Source organism: Anomaloglossus baeobatrachus, chromosome 2 (genome assembly GCF_048569485.1).
Source record: "Anomaloglossus baeobatrachus isolate aAnoBae1 chromosome 2, aAnoBae1.hap1, whole genome shotgun sequence".
NCBI classification, from domain to species: Eukaryota; Metazoa; Chordata; class Amphibia; order Anura; family Aromobatidae; genus Anomaloglossus; species Anomaloglossus baeobatrachus.
Genome location: NC_134354.1, coordinates 109523053 through 109547722, shown reverse-complemented (window position 1 = coordinate 109547722; position 24670 = coordinate 109523053). Strand labels below are relative to the sequence as shown.

The window sequence follows — 24670 nt, the reverse complement described above, 5'->3', positions numbered from 1 at the left end:
TGGGAGATTGACCTACAGAAGGATTCTACCCAAGCCGGGGGTTCAGCCACCGGAGCCGGAGCAGCCGGAGGGACCACTGTGGGTGCGATACCAGGCTGAGGCATTGCCAGGTTAGAGCAGGCATCACAATGTGGATATGTGCTCGGTTCAGGCAGCACGAGCTTACATGCAGTGCATATTGCGTACTGCCTTGCTCCTTGTGTGAGACATGCTGCTGAAGTGGGGGCTCTGAGCCAGAATGACCCCCAGAGAGTACATAAGCAGGTCCACAACCGGAGGTTGTGGCTTACCAGACAGTTTGTGTGCCCTCCGGATCCCACAGCCCGGACAACCAGAGAGATGCTGCAGCCAGCGCCGATCGCTGTGAGAACGCTGGTAAAATGGCGCCGGAGCGAGGAGAGGGGGCGGGGCCCTACTCTGAGAGCGGGAACTGGAGGGCCAAGGAGATTTACAGGGGAGGGAACATTTCCTCAGAGAGGAGTGTCCCTCCCCTGTGCCGAACGGCCGCTGGGCGGAGCCGCACTGTCCCTCTGCATGATTGACATGCAGGGGCAGTGAAATCGAAACTAGGCCTCAGGCGAAGCCGGGGCCTAAATTTAACGATGTGACCGGCGCGCAGGCACCATCGGCGCGGTTCTCAGGCGAAAACCAGAGAACCGGCCGGAAATGTCAGAATAGATACACAGCCCACTCTCCCCAACAATAAAGTACAAGGGACCCCCCGAAAATAACGTCTCAGATACTTAGCTTGTGAGACGCAGGGTTTCAAGCCCCTGGGGATGAGTGCTCCGTCCGGCAGGATCCTGAAGGGCTGCAGATGGAGACCGGTCTCCTGCAAGGCAGGGAGAACAGTGCTGGCTCCCACTTCAAGCCAGAGCCCAGGAGGGATGGTGAAGGAGCGCGGTATGTAAGGCTCCAGCCCTGAAATCAACCTTAACAACACCGCCGACACAGTGGGGTGAGAAGGGACATGCCGGGAGTCCAGGCTTGGACCCGCTTTTCTTCAAACTCTTTCCAAAAATCAAAAATCAGATGAGAATGCATGTGTGGATGTATGCCTCCTGAACACAAAGCATTGAACTGGCTATATTTGGTTATCCAGGGGGTGTATATGCTCAGAGGGAGGAGCTACACTTTTTAGTGTAGTACTTTGTGTGTCCTCCGGAGGCAGAAGCTATACACCCAATGTCTGGGTCTCCCATAGGAACGATAAAGAAATGCCGTAGTGTTTAGAACAATCGCTTCATTCTCTTAATGACGGCTATTGTTAGTAATACTTAAATCAGTGTGTTTTTCACATGCAATTAAAAAAAAAAAAACACACACAACAAACCCTACCCCTTAAAATCCATTTAATGTAAAGTTCAGAAATATTTACATGTACAATTTTACATTGTAAATTTATTTACTTTTTTTTTAACCAAAAAACACAGGTCAAGTTGTTATTATTCCCTGAGAAGACTCCTTATCTTCACTAGCATATTAACCATTGTGATATTTACAGGTGAAAGGCATGCAATACCTAAAGGGATTGTTCAGTTGTCCTGTCGGGACTTGCGTCCAAGCCCCCCCCTCTCCAAAATGTGATTCGGATATATGCGCCGACAGGACCATTGAATATACTGGTTGAGGCAGAGTCAGCATGTGCTTTGTAATGGATTACGTTGAAGTTTACATGCCTAATGGAAGTGGACATCCAGACGCAGTCTACTACCTGCGAGTGTCCACCTCCAGTAGGCATATACACCAGAAAGTGATGAATCACAGCACAGAACACATGAGGGCTCGGGTCTGCAGCATTATATTTAATGGCCCCATCAGGGGACACATCAAAATATTTTGTGGAAGGGGGGGTGGGATTCGGATGCAAGCCTCAGTGAGATCGCTGGACATGGGGAAGAACACAGTGTGAAAGGTCCATTATTGATCAGTGGGGGCAAGACCACTAGTACCCACACAATTAAAAAAATTGGTTAATTGTATCCCCCCATTAGAATTGATCAGTAGTGTATATGCTTGACCACTCCATTTATTCCCCATGAGGCTGCTGAGCGTTACGCTCTGCTTTTTCCAAAAGCCTGAAAGAGCATTAATGGAGGAACTGTTGGCTGTTCAACCCGCTGCTCCATTTTGTAATGGGGATGGACATACGTCATCGAGAATAAAAATTCCTTCAGGAAAGACCCTCCCCTAAGATCGAGCAATTTATCAGCTATCATACGGATTGGTGAGAAAATTATTTAAAAGGTCAACCCCTTTAATAGTCATACAAAGCAAAATAAACATGCATGCTGGTAGCACTATTAGGCCTCAACAGCAGTAATATAGACATTCGTAATGCCCAGGCCGCTCGCTGGTCTGATGACCCAAACTAACAGCATCATCTATATAGCTCAAGTAGATATGGAAAAGAGGAGGAATCTATTGCTGGAGAAGAGATCAAATTTCTCCATCAGTACATCACCCATGAACTGGAATTGATGGTGGCCATACACTTAGCGAGTGAGCGTTGGCCGAACGCCCCGATATTCACATTGGATGCTTTGCAGTTCTCAATGATTGCTATATCCTGACTCCTATTGGATTTAACACATTGTATGCTTTACATAGGAGAACAAGTAAATGTAGCCAAACCTGCAAATGTGTTGAGAGGAGGAGAGTTTGGTCATCTACTATCTAAGGTGTATGGCCACCTTCAAAAAAAATCAAGACACAAATGGACAATCTCTGACCTGGACAGATTTCATGGCAAAAGATGAAACTGCCTTTCACCAATACTTAGTAATATAATAGTGCAGAAGCTTCCATCACCCGCCATTATGTTTTGTTTCTTTTCTTCCTAGATTTCAATATTCCTTACACATTCAGATAATAAATAAAAGTCAGTGCCATACTCCTTCAAGGAATTCAACGAAGACATAAGAACGTGACATTTAGTCTGTTTTGCTCGGCTCTCTCTTACTTAGCCTGTATTCCTTGGTGATCTTTAACAAAGAAAGCAATATGGGGACGGCCATGGGCAAGAAAAGAGGGATATAAACTGCAAATTTCTGATCATCTGGGAAGTACAGAAGATGAAGCAGCGAGGGGTCGAAGAAAGCTTTCTCTGAAGATGTGATGGCTTCTTTGCTTGCTTTGAAGGCATTCTCCAACCTGCCAGCTTCCAATTCGGACAGTGCAATCTGAGCAGAGGACACAGAGTTGTATACCTGTGAAAAATAAAAAAAATAAAAAAAAAAAACCACACAAGTTACAGTCACAGCAGCACACACAGTAATCTGAAGGTGGTGTATGTATCCATAGTCATATGTATCAAATAGAACTGGTAAAAGGTGTAGTGTTTGGAAGAAACTACTTTTGGGAAGGAGACTGCGCCATCTCATTGCTCCTTTATTAGTTCCTGAACATCCACCTTGGAGTCTGGGCAATAGGGATAACGGAAACTCCCAGTGTTTCTGTTGGAGCAGCGAGTGGTGCCTTTACATGTTTATCAGTCTGATCACTTATACAGTAGCGGTAATATTGCAATAATCATGTAGTTATTTATCTGAACCATTTTGCCCAAGTTGTGTGTAGATATTAATTTACGCACTTCCATAAAAGTTAAAAAAAAGGAAATTGCCAATAGCCAGGATATGACACAATAAGTACTTCCCTCCCAGCAACGGTCAGAAAGGACAAATCACCAACATTTAAGCCTACATTTGCCTTTGAAAATCCTTCATACCAAAACATGATCTAATTATAACTGAGCAATTTGGAAAGTACATGGCATTATATACATGGAGCTACATTTGATTTATTGCATGTCTAACAGATCACTGTCATTCAGAATAACATTAACGGAGCTTACCCCACCCACACCTGCATGCTTCGTGTCTGTATACTGTATGCTTTATTAATTCAGATTTGTGGAAGTATGGACAAGCATTGGGCGGTATCCGAAAGAAAAATGTCACAATGAAACGCTGTATATTGCAGTGAATTTACTGTCTGAAGTCCGATAACCAATGAACAGAAGTATAAATGCAGCTCTGGATGATAATATTTACACTAAGCCTAAAAAGGGGTTGTCTGAGACTAACATATTGATGGTGTATCTGTAGGATAGGTTTCCATTATGAGATCAGTGGGGGTCTGACATTAGCCAATGCAACCTATTAGGTAAAATCTGCTGCGGCAGCAGAGGTTGGATGAAAGGACTATACGGAGTGAAACTCCACGGCTCTATATATTGTTTAGTGGCTGCTCTGCAAGTTATCTTCCATTCCAATGAAGGTATAACACCCAGGAGAGGCCATTAAAAGTACAGAGCTGTGGAGTTCCACTACATACATTGCTTATATCCAGCCCCTGATATCAGCTGATCGGTAGGTGTGATGGGTGTTGTACTATAGTCAGGATGAAAAAGACAGTGTCCTGTGCATTCTGAACATACCATGTTTCCCCTAATATAAGACCTATCCCTAAATTAAGCCCTAACAGGAATTTTCAGCATTTTTGGCTTAAGACTTAAATATAAGCCCTACCCGCGGTTCAATAATGAACTGTCCATGCAGCTAAAAAAGCTAAATACTGCAGGACACTTCATTATAGAAAGCAGACACCCCCAAGAAAAAAAAAGAGAAAGAAGGAGAGAGGACCGCACGATCATACTCAACATACGACGAATGAGAGGACCTGCGGTGGAACGCGCAAACACACTCATGAGATCGCGCGCGCGCACACACACACACAATCACATATCAGATTGTCCACACACACTCCCCACATCTGGCGATACCAATTGCTTCCAGACGGCAGAGGATCCTGGGACACAGAGCAGTGGAACACAAGGACCTGCAGTAGAACGCATAGATGCGTTCCACCGCAGGTCCTTGCGAGCGTCCCAGAATCCCCTGCCGACCGGAAGCCATCAGTATCGCCGGATGTGGGGAGTACGTGTGTGTGTGTGTGTGTGTGTGTGTGTGTGTGTGTGTGTGTGTGTGTGTGCCAGAAGCAGGGGAGTACTGCTGGGAGCACCCACCGAAGATCGCAGGAGGACCTGGGAGCGATGCAGACGACCGGGGTCTGGTAAGTATGATTTTCCTGCAAAGAAGGATCTGCATTTTATTTTGGGGGGGGGGGGGGATAAAAAGTTTCCCCAAGAATAAGCCCTACCCCCAAAATAAGCCCTAGCGCATTTTTTTGGCCAAAATGTTTTTTGCGGGGAAACACAGTAGAAGGATTTCTGACAGCAGCGGTCAGTTATATTCATCAATGCCAAACGTTTTAAATGGACCAGTTATGGAGAGAACAGGGACTGCAACGATTTGATGATCAGTGGTAATCCCATCAGTGGGACCAACACCAACTGAATAATCACCTATATAGTGGATGGGCAATAAAGATGTATTCTGTTGTACATAGATTAAGGTAAAGTTAATGATCTATATGTGATGCCAAAATAACAGAAGGCCTCACCTCTGAGGCAACATTATCATTGATCACTATGTTTCCTATCTGATCCAGAAGCTGCGCTAAAGAGGTCAACGTGGTGGTGACGGTCGCAATGTTTTCCACAGCTCTCGTCCAAAGAAGTTTATCCAGCTCCCAGTCCGTTAGTCCTTCATTCCCTGGATTTTCCACTTGATAGCTCTCAGATACATAAGCCTTTGAAATACCCAACAGTAATCTGGAGATAAACATCAAAACATATTACTTCAAGGTAAAAACATGCTTTTCCCAGAATTTGTCTTCCTTTATCTTAATGCATTTCAGGGCAGACATGACTAATAAACTTTACTTTAATAGGAAACTTAGCTTACCGCAGCTGAGTCAGGAAAACCTCCATCACTTTTACCATATCAATATCTACATGTACCGGAAATTGCAAATCATCTGGATTTCCATAATCAACATTATAGACCTGGAAATAAGATATACTTTATTATGTGAAGTTTGTAACTAAATAAGAAAAAAAGAAAAAAAAAAAAAAAAAAAGAAGAGGGTAAGGCTGCTTTCACACTACGTTTTTTTTAACATGCGTCATGAACTTTTTTTGCTGTAAAAGTGGATCCTGTTTTAAAGAAAAACGCATGCAGACGCATGTGTTATTTTGGAGGATCCTGCCACTTGAAGTTTATGGGCGGACATTGAAGTCATGTAAATCGGGAGTGAGGGGAACTGAACGTGATAGACTGGGAGCCGGCATCTGACAGCTGCGGACGCTGGTAACCAAGGTAAACATCATCAGGTAACTAAGCGAAGTGCTTTGCTTGGATACCCGATATTTACCTTGGTTACGAGCGTCCGTAGCTGCTAGGAGCCGGGCTGCCTGCTCCCTGCACACGTAACCAAGGTAAACATCGGGTAACTAAGCGAAGCGCTTTGCTTGGTTACCCAATATTTACCTTGGTTACGAGCGTCCGCCGCTCTCAGGCGGGGGAGAGAAGGAGGGGGATAGAGGGAGGGGGAGAGAGAGAGAGAGACTGATCACGCCAGGCTGGTTTCTGGGCATGCTCAGTAGAGCAAGCAGGATCCTGTCTATCAGCATGCCAGCGTTCACATGCGTTTGCATGCAGTATAGTCAGGATCCAGTGAAAAACAGTATTTGGACGCAGCTCAAAAACACTACAAGTAGCGTTTTTGAAAAAAGTTAAAAAACTGCAAGTCGCTGGATCCTCACTATAACGCACGCAAACGCATGTGAACGCATGTTGACGTGAGTCCATTGCAAATGCATTGAAATGAAAACTTATTTACACTGGATCCGTTTTGGCGTTAAAAAAAAAAAACGTTCATGACGCATGTTAAAGAAACGTAGTGTGAAAGCAGCCTAATCCAGTTATATCACGATAAACAGGAATGTCATCAAACCTGATCACAAATTCCCTTTAAATCTATGTCAGTCGAATATCAATTATCTACATTCTATTAAACCTTGATTTCAGGTGTGATCACCAGAAATATTAAACATATGGGAATGAGTTACGTTGCAGTTTGTCAAAATCAGCTGAACGCCAGCTTCTACACATCTCTGGGTTTCGCCTGTCGGGTTCTTCCTGGGTCAAGCATGGTGCAGTGCTTTGACCCTCAGTTTGTGTGTTTTAACTTATTTATTCTTGTAAATACAGTGGAACCTTGGTTTAGGAGAACAATCCGTTCTAGGACTGTGCTCATAAACCAAGTTACTCGTATAGCAAAAGCAAAATTTCCCATAGGAAATAGACAATTCGTTCCACAATTTGCAGCAATGTCCCATCCTAATACAGTCCCTGACAGAAGTTCTGTCGCTTATCCATGTTATGAAAATAAAAGCTAATAATCTGACTTTAAATTCATCCATTGGTTTCATAAATTACTCTTTTGAAAGCTGAAACCCTCCCAAATTTGGTTTAGGTTATGAAAATAAAGTTGCTGCAAAGCTGAAATATTGATCATTTAATGAATACAGAAAGGTCAGATTTTGGCAAGACAAAAGTTTTGTCGCCCACAGAAAGTAATGTGAAATTCAAACAAATAATTAACTTCTAATACAAACATATGTTGCATAACATTGGTGAATGAAGCTGTGGTGCTATTAGAGCCCTATTTAATATTTTATGTGACTTCCATGAGCTTGAAGGATTGCATCCATGCGGTTCAACAATGATTCATACAATTTATTGATGAAGTCATCAGGAATTGCAAAGAATGCAGTCTTACATGCCTCCCAGAGTTCATCTAGACTCTTTGGTTTTGTCTTCCAAGCTTCCCCTTTCATCCTACCCCAAACATGCTCAATGATGTTCATGTCTGGTGACTGGGCTGGCCAGTCCTTGAGCACCTTGATCTTCTTTGCCAGGAGGAACTTTGTTGTAGAGATGGATGTATGAGATTGGAGCACCATCCTGCTGCAGAATTTGACCCCTTTTAGGATTGAAAATGTAATAGGTAGCTAATACTTCTTGATATTTAAGGTTATTGATATTACCTTCCACCTTGCAAATGTTTTGCACACCCCCATACTGAATGTAACCCCAGACCATGATCTTTCAACCACCAAACTTAACTGTTTTCTGAATCCATACGAGCTCCAGGAGGTCTCCTGCAGTATTTGCGGCGGCTGTGGTGTAATTCAACTGAAGATTCATCAGAGAAATCCACCTTCTGCCACTTTTCCAGCGTCCATCTGTTTAGCAGGCTGCTTGATTTGACAAATGTCACACGTTTTTTAATTGCCTTTTGTTTAGTGCTGGCTTCTGGGCACTGATTTGACCATGGAGGCCATTTCGAGACAGAATTCTACAAACTGTTCTAGTTGACACAGGGACTTGAGGTGACCAGGGCTTTTGGAGCTCTGCTGCAGTGGAAGAGGGGCTGGCTTTGCATTTTCTAACCAACAAACGTTCCTCCTGAGCAGTTGTCTTGCGGGGTCTGCCGGACCTGGGCTTGTCAAAAACATCTCCAGTCTCTTCAAATCTTTTAATAATTCTTTGTACTTGATGCTGAGACACATTAAAGGTGCCAGCCACCTCTGCTCTTCAGCCTCTTGATAATCAAGGCTTTGCCCACAGGGTGGATTTTTGGCATGTTGTCAGAGGTCAAGTTGCAGTTCAACTGAAGGTCTGAGGTGCTGTGTTTCTTTTTATACACACCCACTAATTAAGCAATCATTTAGTGAGGATGTAAACTAGGATTGGGTGCATTATATGACAAGGCGACAAAACTTTTGTCTTGCCAAAATCTGACCTTTCTGTGTCCATTAAATGATCAATATTACAGTTTGCAGCAACTTTATTTTCATAACTTAAACCAAATTTGGGAGGGTTTCAACTTTCAAAAGAATAATTTATGAAACCAATGGATGAATTTAAAGTCCGCTTATAAGCTTTTATTTACATAACATGGCTAAGAGACAGAACTTTTGTCAGGGACTGTATACTATTGTGCTAACACACACACACACACACACACACACACATTATGCTCACCTATCCTCCCGTTACCTCGGCGGCCTCTTCCCTGGTTCTTGCAGTCCGAAAGCATGTGGATCCGGTAACCATCGCGACCGATGCTGCCGCTGTCAGTGCTTTAGCAGCTGAAGTCACTGGCATCAGCAGCTTGCCTCTGATTGCCGTCAGCGCGCTGACAGCAAACGCATGAGCTGCTTACCTGTGATTGTTCAGCGTGCTGCCTTTGGGAAGAACTGACAGCAGCAGCCCCTGGATCGGCTGCGATTGTTACAGGATCCACATACCTGTGGACTGCAAGAACCAGAGAAGATGCTGCCGAGGGAACTGAGCATATAGTGTGTGTGTGTGTGTGTGTGTGTGTGTGTGTGTGTGTGTGTGTGTGTGTGTGTGTGTGTGTGTGTGTGTGTGTGTGTGTGTGTGTGCACTGCAAGAGCAAGTCAGAGCGCGGTGAAAGTACGGAACCTGAAGTGTGTGCGGTGGGTATTTGCTCATACAGCAAAGCATTGCTTGTAAACAGTTACAAATATACAGTAAGCTTTGCTCGTATAGCGAAATGCTCACACACCGGGTTACTTGTAATCCAAAATTCCACAGTATAATAAAAGTGAAACTCCAATTGGAAGATAATTGCCCAGGAGTGCTGCACCAATGTCCAGTTCTTCTTTATGGGAAACCCATGAGTGTGTTAGCAGTGATCGCTTATGGAACTATTGGTTTCAGCAGGACTGATGGCAACATGACAGGATGAACACACAGATCCTGACAGTGTAACTGACAGAGGATTCTGAATGAAGTACATTCTGCTCTACAAATAATTGACAAAAAGTAGACAGTTGCACACTGCAATGGTAAGATATGTGTAACAGTGAACATGGGAATATACACATGCATTACTGCTATGAAAAAAAAAAACACATGTAAAAATTGAGATACTTGGCACACAAAAAGAGCCCAACAGCCAGCGGCAAGGCGACCTCAGATTTGTTGGGTTCCTATCAATCTAATGCCTCTATTTGGATTAAAAAAAAAAACAAAACAACCTACAATTTATGGGTGGACAGGAACCTGTAAATGGAGAATTAAAATTGCATGAGACTGAAGAGCAGGAGTGCTCAATCAGAAGGTGTGACCCTATAATCTAAGAAAAAAAAGAGAATTTTGTTTACTTACCGTAAATTCTTTTTCTTATAGTTCAGTCTTGGGAGACCCAGACCTTGGGTGTTTAGCTTCTGCCTCCGGAGGACACACAAAGTACTACACTTAAAAGTGTAGCTCCTCCCTCTGAGCTTATACACCCCCTGATGAGCCAGTCCCAGCCAGTTTAATGCAAAAGCTGAAGGAGAATAGCCACCCACAAGTAGAAAAGGACAAGAGCCGGAACAACCGGAAACTCTGTCCATGACAACAGCCGGTGAAAACACGCGGAACAAAGAAATTGCCAACAGGCAACGGCGGGTGCTGGGTCTCCCAAGATGGAACTATAAGAAAAAGAATTTACGGTAAGTAAACAAAATTCTCTTTTTCTTTATCGTTCCTTTGGGAGACCCAGACCTTGGGACGTTCCAAAGCAGCCCCTGGGTGGGAAATAAACAGAAAAACTAAGAAGTAGGCAAAACCTAACTTCACAAATGGGCGACCGCCCCCTAAAGGATGCGTCTGCCCAAGCTCGCATCTGCCGAAGCATGAGCATGCACTTGGTAGTGCTTCGAGAAGGTATGCAGACTAGTCCAAGTGGCAGCCTGACAGACTTGTTGAGCCGTAGCCTGGTGCCTAAAAGCCCAAGAGGCACCGACAGCTCTGGTCGAGTGTGCTTTGATCCCCGGAGGGGGAGGCGCCTGCGTACTCTGGTAGGCGTCCGAAATGGTCAACCTAATCCAACCGGCTAAGGTCGGCTTAGAAGCAAGGGAGGCCCTTGCGCCGACCTGTGGTTAGCACAAAAAGAGAGGTGCACCGCCTAAGCGCAGCGGTGCGAGACAGATAGATCCGGAGAGCACGCACCAGATCTAGAGTATGTAGAGCTTTTTCAAAGCGATGAACAGGGGCCGGACAGAAGGAAGGTAAGGTAATGTCCTGGTTAAGGTGGAAGGGAGAGACCACCTTAGGAAGAAAGTCCGGAGTCGGACGGAGAACCAACTTGTCTTGATGAAAGAGTAAAAAAGGTGACTCCGAGGAGAGCGCAGCCAAATCAGAGACTCTCCTGAGAGAAGTTATGGCAACCAGAAAGGCCACTTTCTGTGAAAGACGATACAAAGAAACCTCCCTAAGAGGCTCAAAGGGGGGTTTCTGCAAGACCGTGAGAACCAAGTTAAGGTCCCAAAGGTCCAAGGGCCGCCAGTAAGGCGGAATGATGTGAGACGCGCCCTGCATGAAGGTGCGGACCTGAGCCAGCCGAGCGAGACACCGCTGGAACAGAACTGACAGAGCCGAAACTTGTCCCTTGAGAGAGTTGAGGGACAGTCCTAGCTGCAGACCGGACTGTAGAAAAGACAGAAGGGTCGGCAAGGAGAATGGCCAAGGAGGATGGCCAGTAGAACGACACCAGGACAGAAAAATTTTCCAAGTCCTGTGATAGATCTTAGCGGAGGAAGACTTACGGGCCCGAGTCATAGTGGAGATGACTTCAGGGGGAATACCAGAAGCCGTCAAAATCCAGGACTCAAGAGCCACGCCGTCAATTTGAGGGCCGCAGAATTCGGGCGGAAAAACGGACCTTGCGAGAGTAGGTATGGACGGTCCGGGAGATGCCACGGCATCTCTACGGACAGTTGGAGCAGGTCCGGATACCAAGCTCGCCTGGGCCAGTCCGGTGCAATGAGGAGGACTCGACGACCCTCCATTCTGATCTTGCGCAGGACTCTGGGCAAGAGAGCTAGAGGGGGAAACACGTAGGACAGACGAAACTGGGACCAGTCTTGAACCAGAGCGTCCGCGGCGAAGGCTTGAGGATCGTGGGAGCGAGCCATGTAAACAGGAACTTTGTTGTTGTGACGGGACGCCATTAGGTCCACGTCCGGAGTGCCCCATTTGCGGCAGATCGACTGAAATACTGCCGGGTGCAGGGACCACTCGCCACCGTCCACGCTTTGACGGCTGAGGTAATCTGCCTTCCAGTTGTCCACGCCTGGGATGTGGACTGCGGATATGGTGGACCTGGAGTCTTCCGCCCATTGAAGGATGCGTTGTACCTCCATCATTACCAGGCGGCTGCGTGTCCCGCCTTGATGATTGATGTAGGCAACCGCTGTCGCGTTGTCTGACTGGACTCGAATGTGCCTGCCCGCGAGCAGGTGGTGAAATGCTAGGAGAGCTAGAAGCAAAGCTCTGGTTTCCAGCACATTGATTGAAAGGGCTGACTCGGACGGAGTCCAAGTGCCCTGTGCTCTGTGGTGGAGACATACCGCTCCCCAGCCGGAGAGACTGGCATCCGTGGTGAGAATCACCCAGGACGGGGCCAGAAAGGAGCGCCCTTGGGACAGGGAGAGGGGCCGAAGCCACCACTGAAGAGATCTCCTGGTCCGTGGCGACAGAGCCACTAACTTGTGTAAGGAGGAAGGCCGCTTGTCCCAACAGCGGAGAATGTCCAGCTGCAGGGGCGCAGGTGGAACTGGGCAAAGGGAACAGCCTCCATTTGACCCAGCACCTGCATCAAACGCCTGAGGGTATAACGGCGGGGCCTCAGGAGAGAGCGCACCGCCAACTGGAGTGACAGCTGTTTGCCGGCACTTGTGAAGTTGCCCTTAAACAAAGTCTCGAACTGCATCCCTAGGTACGTGAGACTCTGGGTCGGAGTCAGAGTGGATTTGGGAAGATTGACAAGCCACCCGAATTGGGCTAGAGTGGCGAGAGTGAGCGAGACACTCCGCTGACAGTCTGCGCTGGATGAAGCCTTGACTAGAAGGTCGTCCAGGTAAGGGAGTACTGCCAACCCCTGGGGGTGCAGAACCGCAATCACTGCTGCCATGACCTTGGTGAATACCCGAGGGGCCGTGGCTAACCCGAAGGGGAGAGCCACGAATTGGAAATGATCTTCTCCTATTGCAAAGCGTAGCCAACGCTGGTGTGAAACTGCAATTGGCACATGTAGATAGGCATCTCTGATGTCGATGGACGCTAGGAAATCCCCTTGGGTCATTGAGGCAATGACTGATCGCAGAGACTCCATGCGAAAGTGCCGCACCCGAACATGCTTGTTGAGAAGCTTGAGATCCAGGATGGGCCGGAAGGTACCGTCCTTTTTGGGAACTAGGAAGAGGTTTGAGTAAAAACCTCTGAACCGTTCCCGGGCGGGAACTGGTACAATTACTCCGTTGGCCTGCAAGGCTGCCATGGCCTGTGAGAAGGCGGCGGCCTTGGAGCAAGGGGGAGTAGAAAGAAAAAATCTGTTTGGCGGGCTGGAAGAAAATTCTATCCTGTAGCCGTGAGAGATGATCTCCCTCACCCACTGATCGGAGACTTGTTGAAACCAAGCGTCGCCAAAGTGGGAGAGCCTGCCACCGACTAAGCGGACGAGGCGGAGGGCTTAGAGGACGACCAGTTGGAGGAACGAAAGGAGCGAAACCTCGACTGATTCCTACCCAGGGAAGGTTTCCTGGTCTTGGTTTGTGGCATGGAAGTACTCTTCCCGCCAGTAGCTTCTTTAATAATTTCATCCAGCTGTTCACCGAACAGCCGGGAACCAGCAAAGGGGAGCCCAGCAAGGTACTTCTTGGAAGAAGCATCTGCCTTCCACTCTAAGCCACAAGATCCTGCGGATAACGAGGGAATTAGCCGAAGCCACCGCAGTGCGGTGAGCAGCCTTTAGCATGGCAGACATGGCATAAGATGAAAAAGCTGAAGCCTGAGAAGTTAAGGCAACCATCTCGGGCATAGATTCCCTGGTGAGGGAATGCATCTCCTCCAAAGAAGCAGAGATGGCTTTGAGAGCCCATACTGCTGCAAAAGTTGGGGAAAACGCGGCCCCCGCCGCTTCATACACGGATTTGGCCAGAAGGTCAATCTGACGGTCAGTGGCATCCCTAAGGGAAGTGCCATCAGCCACCGACACAACGGTCCGGGCTGAGAGCCTAGACACCGGAGGGTCTACCTTTGGGGAGTGAGCCCACTCCTTGACCACCTCAGGTGGAAAGGGAAAACGGTCATCAGAACCACGCTTTGGGAAGCGTTTGTCAGGACAGGCCCTGGGTTTGGTCACAGCGGCCTGAAAACTGGAGTGGTTAAAGAACACACTCTTTGCTTTCTTAGGCAAGGTAAACTGGTGCTTTTCTGCCAGAGAGGGTTGCTCCTCTGATACTGGCGGATTGAGATCCAGTACAGAATTAATTGGAGCAATCAAGTCACTAAGTTCTGAGTCACCCTCGGAAAGATCAATGGGGCACATGGAGTTAGCCTCCGAGCCCCCTGTAAAGGCATCCTCCTCATCCCGCGAGTCAGCTCTTGAATCAGAACCGCGGGATGAGGAGGGAGGGGAAACCCTGCGGCGCCTCTTAGGAGGACGGGGCCTGTGCCCTGATGATGAATCCTCTGTGAGCTCCGGTGGACGGAGGTCAGATGATAGGGATCCTAACGGACCCTTAGCAAGAGCATTAGAGGCACCCTGTGAAGGGGGCTGATGCATATTCATCAAAGTGCTGGACAGAAGTCCCATGGACTCAGCAAATGACTGAGATAGACCTAGAAAAGGACTCTACCCAGGCCGGGGGTTCAGCCACAGGTGCAGAAGCAGCCTGAGAGACCAGTGGGGGTGAGACTCCAGGCTGTGGCACCTCCAAGTTAGAGCAGACATCACAATGTGGATAGGTGCTCGGTTCAGGCAGCAGCTTACATGCAGCGCTTACAGTATAAAGCTTTGGAGCCTTGCTCCTCGTGTGAGACATGCTGCTGGAGTGGGGCCAACTTCTACAAGAGAATGAACCCCAGGGAGTATATACAGAGGTCCACAGCCAGAGACCGGCTGTGGCTTACCAGACCGCTGGAAGCGGTGTTGTGTGCCCTCCAGATCCCGAAGCCCGGACCCCCAATGCACAGCACCTCAGCAGGGATGCAGAGTGCAGGATGGCCCAGCGCAGAGTGAACGCTGTCCAAGAAAATGGCCGCCGGAACGAAGAGAGGGGGCGGGACAGGGGGCATCCCTGTAGAAAGGCGGGATCTGGAGGGCCATAGAGGCCTGCAGGGGAGGAGTCACGCACAAGCAGTGGGGAGTGTCCTTCCCCTGTGCAGGACGGCCGCCGGGAGAAGCCGTGCCTGTCCCTCTGCATGAGTGACATGCGAGGGCAGGTTACAGAAACTAGGCCTCCGACGAAGCCGGGGCCTAAATTTGAGCAGCGAGGCCGACACGCAGGCACCATCGGCGCGGTTCTCGGGTGAAAGCCGGAGAACCCGCCGGAAATGCCAAAAACAAGTACAGCAAACACACTCTCCCCATACAATAAAGGACAGAGACCCCCAACATATGAACGTCTCAGGTACTTAGCTGCTGAGACGCAGGGCCAGGTCCCTGGGGATGAGTGCTCCGGTCCAGCAGAGTCCTGAAGGGGCTGTGGACGGAGACCGGTCTCCTGCCAGGCATGAAGACTGCGCTGGCTCCCACTTCAATCCAGAGCCCAGGAGGGATGGTGAAGGAGCACGGCATGTAAGGCTCAAGCCTTGGAAATCAACCTTACAACACCGCCAACACAGTGGGGTGAGAAGGGACATGCCGGGAGTCCAGACGTGGACCCGCATTTCTTCAATCTCTTTCCAAAAAGCAAAAAATCAGATGAGAATGCATGTGTGGATGTATGCCTCCTGAACACAAAGCGATAAACTGGCTGGGACTGGCTCACCAGGGGGTGTATAAGCTCAGAGGGAGGAGCTACACTTTTAAGTGTAGTACTTTGTGTGTCCTCCGGAGGCAGAAGCTAAACACCCAAGGTCTGGGTCTCCCAAAGGAACGATAAAGAAAGACTGATGGCACATCCTATCTTTCTAATGTGAACAGGTGAAAACTGAGCATGAAACATAGTAAAAAAAATGAGACAGTTGCACTCTGTGGTGCTAACATATGTGGAATAATGAATATGGAAATATAGACATGCATTACTGCTATGAAAAAAAACATGAAAAGAAAATGAGATACTTAGACAAAAATAGCCATTTGCAGGTTTCTGTCCATCCATAAATTGTAAATTTTTTGGGTTTTTCTTAACCCAAACAGAGGCATTAGTTTGATAGGGACCCAACAAAAATGAGGTCGCCTTGCCGCTGGCCTCACAAAATCTGGCCCATATACATCGTTACACATATCTTACAACTGTCTCCTTTATTTTGCTATGTTTCATATTCAGTTTGCACCAGTTCACATTAGAAAGATAGGAGGTGCCATAAGTCTTTCTTAAAAATAGTTGATGCATTAAAACTTTTTTCTCTTTTATCAGCCCTTACAAGCGTATTCTCCAGTGCTCTCTTGAGCAGCTTACAGCACTTCAGTCTCCTAACTGCCTTGTTGCTGGGGGGGCGGGTACTTCTCAAATGACAGCTTCTCCTGCTAAGGCCCCGTCACACACAACAAGATCGCTAACGAGATCGTTGTTGTGTCACAGTTTTTTGTGACGCAGCAGCGATCTCGTTATGTGTAACACCTACCAGCGATCAGGCTCCTGCTGTGAGATCGCTAGTCGTTGCTGAATGGTTGGGACCATTTTCTTCAAAAACGATGTCCTGCTGGGCAGGACACATCACGGTGTTTGACACCTACCAACGACCTAACACAGTCCCAACGCCTGCCGAGATCGTTATACAGGTCGCTGATAGTTACTGCGTCGTTGGTAAGATCTGACTGTGGTATATCACCCGCGACCTCCCAGCGACTTACCAGCGATCCTTATCAGGTCGTTTTCAGGATCGCTGGTAAGTCGTTAAATGTGACGGGGGTTTAGTGTGACACATGAATGGTCTGTCAGTGCTTGTTATAAGTCTACTCTGCAATCAGTAGATTTACATACAAGTTTAAAAAAAAAAAATGGAGGAAACACTCAAATTCCATGCTAAATGTAAGCTTGTTCTCAGTCTTCTCTGGTATCATTAGATTTACATAGGCGTAAAAGGACCTTTGAACAAGTACATAGAAAGCAAGAACGCTGGAAACTGCTGACGATGGGGCTGGGAAATTGTAATTTAGCATAACTAACAGCTCCTAGTTAGGAAGTTGAGATGGAGGGAGATGAGCAGCTGTTTAACAGCTATACATAAATCAATGGGTTGGAGAGAGGTGACTGGTATCTCAGGAGTTAACCCCTCAGCCTTGAATGGAACTACTGTGCATATTCAGCCAGGCCCCGTTGGTCAGTCTCCTTGCAACAAATTATACACTATGGAAGGTAAAAGCTCTCACAGCAGAATTATAGAAAAAGAAAGTCATTTTCTAAGCTTATTTTCATGCTGTCTAAGCAATTTAATAACATGAGAATACCCTTTAACCCCTTAACGACCGCGGGCAGTAAAATTACGTCCTAGCGGTCATAACATTACTGCCCGCGGTCTGCTGGCGGCAGCATGCCGCGATCAGCGCACATCTCAGCTGATTTTCACAGCTGAGATGTGTGCCTGCTAGGCACGAGCAGAATCGTTATCTGCTCGTGCCGTTTAACCCCTTCACGACCTTGGACGGATTTATCCGTCCAGGATCGTGTCCCGTTAAGCCCCGCCCCCTGCCGCGGGCAGGCGGCGTGGATCGGCACACATATCAGCTGTTTTCAACAGCTGACATGTGTGCCTGCTAGCCGCGGGTGGAATCGCTTCCACCCGCGGCCATTAACCCCTTAAATCTTGCTGCCAAAGTCTGGCAGCAAGATTTAAATGCGCGCGGCCATGTTTGCTACTCACCGCCGCCCCCACCGGAAGTCACGTGTGTTATCACGTGACTATCGGTGGTTGCCATCGTAGCACAGGGTCATGTGATGACGCCTGCTGCTACGATGTTTCACTTTCATTTTCCCTCGGCCGAGAGCAGAGGGAAAACCAAAGTGACTGAATCTGCTGATTACAGCGGTATAGCTGTGATCAGCAGATAGCGATCAGCAATCGGATTGCTGATCGCTATAGCCCCCTAGGGGGACTAGTAAAATAAAAAAAAAAAGTAAAAAAAAAAGTTTTAAAAAATAAAAAAAAAAACAAAAAACCTAAAAGTTCAAATCACCCCCCTTTCCCCCCATTGAAAATTAAAGGGTTAAAAAATAAATAAATATACACATATTTGGTATCGCCGCGTTCAGAAATGCCCGATCTATCAAAATATAAAATCAATTAATCTGATTGGTAAACGGCGTAGTCGCAAAAAAATTCCAAACGCCAAAATTACGTTTTTTGGTCGCCGCAAGTTTTACGCAAAATGCAATAACAGGCGATCAAAACGTAGCATCTGCGCAAAAATGGTACCATTATAAACATCAGCTCGAGACGCAAAAAATAAGCCATCACTGAGCCATAGATCCTTAAAAATAAGAACGCTACGTGTTTCGGAAAATGGCGCAAAACGTGCGCCACTTTTATTGGACAAACTTGTGAATTTTTTTTAACTCCTTAGATACAAGTAAACCTATACATGTTTGGTGTCTACAAACTCGCACCGACCTGAGGCATCACATAGATACCTCAGTTTTACCATATAGTGAACACAGTGAATAAAATATCCCAAAAACTATTGTACGATCACACTTTTTTTGCAATTTTTCCGCACTTGGAATTTTTTTGCCGTTTTCCAGTACACTATATGGTAAAACTTATGGTTTCATTTAAAAGTACAACTCGTCCCGCAAAAAACAAGCCCTCATATGGCAAGATTGATGGAAAAATAAAAATGTTACGCCTCTCAGAAGAAGGGGAGCAAAAAACAAAAACGCAAAAATGGAAAGTGCCCGGGGGCTGAAGGGGTTAACCCTTTAAAATGGCGCTGTCAGTATGTGACAGCACCATTATAAGCGCGATCGCGGTAAACTTTTACTTACCGCCCGATACCGGAAGTCACGTGACGCGATCACGTGACTTCCGGTAGTTGTCATGGTAGCACAGGGTCATGTGATGACTCCTGTACTATACATGAATTGCTTTCACTTTCACTGTGCCCGCGGCCCAGTGAAAAAGAAAGTGAGCATATCTGCTGTTTACAGCTGTGTAGCTGTGATCAGCAGATAGTGCAGAGCGATCGGATTGCTGATCGCTATAGCCCCCTAGGGGGACTAGTAAAAAAAAAAAAAAAAAGTTTAAAAAAATTAACAAAAAAACCTTAAAGTTCAAATCACCCCCCATTCGCCCCATTGAAAATTAAAGGGTTAAAAAAAAAAAAAACACACATTTGGTATCGCCGCGTTCAGAAACGCCCGATCAAAATATAAAATCAATTAATCTGATCAGTATACGGTGTAGCGGAAAAAAAATTCCAAACGCCAAAACGACGTTTTTTTGTCGCCACAACTTTTGCGAAAAATGCAATAAGAGACGATCAAAACGTAGCATCTGCGCAAAAATGGTACCGTTAAAAACGTAAGCTCAAGACACAAAAAATAAGCAGTCACTGAGCCATAGATCCCGAAAAATGAGAACGCTACGGGTCACGGAATATGGCGTAAAACGTGCGAAACTTTTTTCGGACAAAGGTCCGATTTTTTTTTAACACCTTATATAAAAGTAAACCTATACATGTTTGGTGTCTACGAACTCGCACTGACCTGAGGCATCACACCCACACATCAGTTTTACCATATAGTGAACACAGTGAATAAAATATCTCAAAAACCATAGTGCGATTGCACTTTTTTTGCAATTTTTCTGCATTTGGATTTTATTTGCCGTTTTCCAGTACACTATATGGTAAAACTTATGGTTTCATTTAAAAGTACAGCTCGTTCCTCAAAAAATGAGCCCTCACATGACCATATTGACTGAAAAATAAAAAAGTTACGTGTCTCAGAAAAAGAATGGAGAAAAAAAAAAAAAAAAACGGAAAGCGAAAAATCGGCCGGTCGTGAAGGGGTTAAAGGCCATGGCCCATAATAATGCCATGAAAAGGACAGCACTTCCCTTTCAATACAGTCACTTGGTTGTCTGAGTACCCAATTGGAGACTGGGACAATGGTCTGCCGTCCCCCATAAGGAGGAATAGGTCTTTATTTATTAACTTACCATGATACCACCCCAGCGGGGACTGTGAAACGCATTAGACGGCACTTTCTTCCCATCTTTGCCTTGGATGTACAGAGGAGAATGAAAATATTCCGGGACATACAGTAAAAAATTCAGCACAGGGTATAGAGAGGCAGCGCTGGAACCTAAAAAATTACACACAAAATGCAGAAAAACGCATGATGTAGGTCTACACATTATTGCTATTTATTTTAGTAGTATGTTTTGTAACTGAACAGTAAACCAATTCTAAATTATTATTAGTATTTCTCTATGAAAACGACATTGCAGAATTATATAATCTAATCTTCATTTATAATGGAGCAACCGGAATAGTGAATTAATAGTATGAGGCGAGTCCTAAATATATAAGGCCACATGCACACTAAGTATTTCATTGTTCCAACCCCGTTTTGGCTTGCAAATACTGAAGTAGAAAAAAACTCAAAGGAAAAGTATAAATAAAAAACAGGCACCACTTCTGTTTTTTTTTTTTTAACCCATGCTTGGTTTTGTCTTATAAATGCTAAGGTTAAAGGGAACCAATCACCAGGATTTTCATATATAACCTAAAGCCAGTGCTATACTTGCACTATCAGGCTGATTCTATACATACCTGTAGTGCTCAGCTCGGATGTTTAGGTTTTGAAACCCAAGAAAGTAAAGTTTATAAAATTATCAGCTGCTTGAGTGACAGCAGCTGAGGATCAGATAATATCTGGGGGGAATTCATAGTTATCCCCTCCCTCTGTTTATATAATACTTATGCTAACTCTAACGAATCACTATTTCACTTGCAGGACCTGTGTGAGGTCATACCCATGTGACCAAAAGGGGTGGGGCCTCAGCCAATAGGAAAATGTTGCTTTCTGATATCAGCTTTGTTGGCTGAGGCCCCGCCCCTTCTGGCTACATGGGTATGACCTCACAGGTCCTGGAAGTGAAAAGTTACATCGATTGTATAATACTTATGCTAATTCTAACAGGAGGAGGGGATAACTATGAATACCCCCAGATATTATCTGCTCCTCAGCTGCTGTCACTCAAGCAGCTGCCGATTTTATAAACTTTACTTTCTTGGATTTCAAAACCTAAACATCCGAGCTGACCACTACAGATATGTATAGAATCTGCCTCATAGTGCCAGTATAGCACTGGCTTTAGGTTATATACAAAAATCCTGGTTATTGGTTCCCTTAAAAAAAAAAAAAAAATATATATATCACCAAAAACTCAACGTGTGCAGATAGCACAAAGAAGGGAATTTTGTTTACTTACCGTAAATTCCTTTTCTTCTAGCTCCAATTGGGAGACCCAGACAATTGGGTGTATAGCTTCTGCCTCCGGAGGCCACACAAAGTATTACACTTAAAAGTGTAAAGCCCCTCCCCTTCTGCCTATACACCCCCCCGTGCATCACGGGCTCCTCAGTTTTGGTGCAAAAGCAGTAAGGAGGAACTTATAAATTGGTCTAAAGTAAATTCAATCCGAAGGAAGTTCGGAGAACTGAAAACCATTCAACATGAACAAGATGTGTACACAAAGAACAACAGCCCGAAGGGAACAGGGGCGGGTGCTGGGTCTCCCAATTGGAGCTAGAAGAAAAGGAATGTACGGTAAGTAAACAAAATTCCCTTCTTCTTTGTCGCTCCATTGGGAGACCCAGACAATTGGGACGTCCAAAAGCAGTCCCTGGGTGGGTAAAATAATACCTCGTAATAGAGCCGTAAAAAACGGCTCCTTCCTACAGGTGGGCAACCGCCGCCTGAAGGACTCGCCTACCTAGGCTGGCATCTGCCGAAGCATAGGTATGCACCTGATAGTGTTTCGTGAAAGTGTGCAGGCTCGACCAGGTAGCCGCCTGACACACCTGCCGAGCCGTAGCCTGGTGCCGCAAAGCCCAGGACGCACCCACGGCTCTGGTAGAATGGACCTTCAGCCCTGAGGGAACCGGAAGCCCAGAAGAACGGTAGGCTTCGAGAATTGGTTCCTTGATCCACCGAGCCAGGGTTGATTTGGAAGCCTGTGACCCTCTACGCTGGCCAGCGACAAGGACAAAGAGTGCATCCGAGCGGCGCAGGGGCGCCGTACGAGAAATGTAGAGTCTGAGTGCTCTCACCAGATCTAATAAGTGCAAATCCTTTTCACATTGGTGAACTGGATGAGGACAAAAAGAAGGTAAAGAGATATCCTGATTGAGATGAAAGGGGGATACCACCTTAGGGAGAAATTCCGGAACCGGCCGCAGAACCACCTTGTCCTGGTGAAACACCAGGAAAGGGGCTTTGCATGACAGCGCTGCTAGCTCAGACACTCTCCGAAGTGATGTGACTGCTACTAGGAAGACCACTTTCTGCGAAAGGCGTGAAAGAGAAATATCCTTCATTGGCTCGAACGGTGGTTTCTGAAGAGCCATCAGCACCCTGTTCAGATCCCAGGGTTCTAACGGACGGTTGTAAGGAGGGACTATGTGACAAACCCCCTGCAGGAACGTGCGTACCTGTGGAAGTCTGGCTAGGCGCTTCTGAAAAAACACAGAGAGCGCTGAGACTTGTCCCTTAAGGGAGCCGAGCGACAAACCCTTTTCCAATCCGGATTGAAGGAAGGACAGAAAAGTGGGCAAGGCAAATGGCCAGGGAGTAAAACCCTGATCAGAGCACCAGGATAAGAATATCCTCCACGTCCTGTGGTAGATCTTGGCGGACGTTGGTTTCCTGGCCTGTCTCATAGTGGCAATGACCTCTTGAGATAACCCTGAAGACGCTAGGATCCAGGACTCAATGGCCACACAGTCAGGTTGAAGGCCGCAGAATTCAGATGGAAAAACGGCCCTTGAGACAGCAAGTCTGGTCGGTCTGGTAGTGCCCACGGTTGGCCCACCGTGAGATGCCACAGATCCGGGTACCACGACCGCCTCGGCCAGTCTGGAGCGACGAGGATGGCGCGGCGGCAGTCGGACCTGATCTTGCGTAACACTCTGGGCAGCAGTGCCAGAGGAGGAAACACATAAGGCAGTTGAAACTGCGACCAATCCTGAACTAATGCGTCCGCCGCCAGAGCTCTGTGATCTTGAGACCGTGCCATGAATGCCGGGACCTTGTTGTTGTGCCGTGACGCCATTAGGTCGACGTCCGGCATCCCCCAGCGGCAACAGATCTCTTGAAACACGTCCGGGTGAAGGGACCATTCCCCTGCGTCCATGCCCTGGCGACTGAGAAAGTCTGCTTCCCAGTTTTCTACGCCCGGGATGTGAACTGCGGATATGGTGGAGGCTGTGGCTTCCACCCACAGCAGAATCCGCCGGACTTCCTGGAAGGCTTGCCGACTGCGTGTTCCGCCTTGGTGGTTGATGTATGCCACCGCGGTGGAGTTGTCCGACTGAATTCGGATCTGCTTGCCTTCCAGCCACGGCTGGAACGCCTTTAGGGCAAGATACACTGCCCTTATCTCCAGAACATTGATCTGAAGGGAGGACTCCAGCTGAGTCCAGGTACCCTGAGCCCTGTGGTGGAGAAAGACCGCTCCCCACCCTGACAGACTCGCGTCCGTCGTGACCACCGCCCAGGATGGGGGTAGGAAGGATTTCCCCTTCGACAATGAAGTGGGAAGAAGCCACCACCGAAGGGAGGCTTTGGCTGCCTGAGAAAGGGAGACGTTCCTGTCGAGGGACGTCGACTTCCTGTCCCATTTGCGGAGAATGTCCCATTGAAGTGGACGCAGATGAAACTGCGCAAAAGGAACTGCCTCCATTGCTGCCACCATCTTCCCTAGGAAGTGCATGAGGCGCCTCAAGGGGTGTGACTGGCCTTGAAGGAGAGATTGCACCCCTGTCTGTAGTGAAAGCTGTTTGTCCAGCGGAAGCTTCACTATCGCTGAGAGAGTATGAAACTCCATGCCAAGATATGTCAGTGATTGGGCCGGTGTCAGATTTGACTTTGGGAAATTGATGATCCACCCGAATCTCTGGAGAGTCTCCAGAGCAATGTCCAGGCTGTGTTGGCATGCCACTCGAGAGGGTGCCTTGACAAGCAGATCGTCTAAGTAAGGGATCACAGAGTGACCCTGAGAGTGTAGGACTGCTACCACTGTTGCCATGACCTTGGTGAAAACCCTTGGGGCTGTCGCCAGGCCGAAAGGCAGTGCCACGAACTGAAAGTGTTCGTCCCCTATGGCGAAACGCAGGAAGCGCTGATGCTCTGGTGCAATCGGTACGTGGAGATAAGCATCTTTGATGTCGATTGATGCTACGAAATCTCCTTGGGACATTGAGGCGATGACGGAGCGGAGCGATTCCATCCGGAACCGCCTGGTTTTTACGTGTTTGTTGAGCAGTTTTAGGTCCAGAACAGGACGGAAAGATCCGTCCTTTTTTGGCACCACAAACAAGTTGGAGTAAAAACCGTGACCCTGTTGCTGAAGAGGAACAGGGATCACCACTCCTTCTGCCTTCAGAGTGCTCACCGCCTGAAGAAGAGCATCGGCTCGTTCGGGGGGCGGAGATGTTCTGAAGAAACGAGTCGGAGGACGAGAGTTGAACTCTATCCTGTAACCGTGAGACAGAATGTCTCTCACCCAACGGT

The 24670-nt window shown here is 47.1% G+C and overlaps 1 protein-coding gene across 1 annotated transcript in view; it reads right to left on the bottom strand.

Annotated features, from left to right (window-relative positions):
• Window positions 1-1335: 1335 nt before the first annotated feature.
• The window catches only part of PIGS (phosphatidylinositol glycan anchor biosynthesis class S), an 81996-nt gene continuing 58661 nt past the window's right edge, over window positions 1336-24670 (bottom strand). Inside the window, exons 9-12 of the mRNA XM_075335264.1 lie at window positions 20091-20236; window positions 5808-5908; window positions 5464-5674; window positions 1336-3209 (exon numbers count right to left, since the gene is read on the bottom strand). Of these exons, the coding sequence (XP_075191379.1) occupies window positions 2934-3209; window positions 5464-5674; window positions 5808-5908; window positions 20091-20236 (734 nt within the window). The 3' untranslated portion in view covers window positions 1336-2933. The remainder of the gene's footprint in view (window positions 3210-5463; window positions 5675-5807; window positions 5909-20090; window positions 20237-24670) is intronic.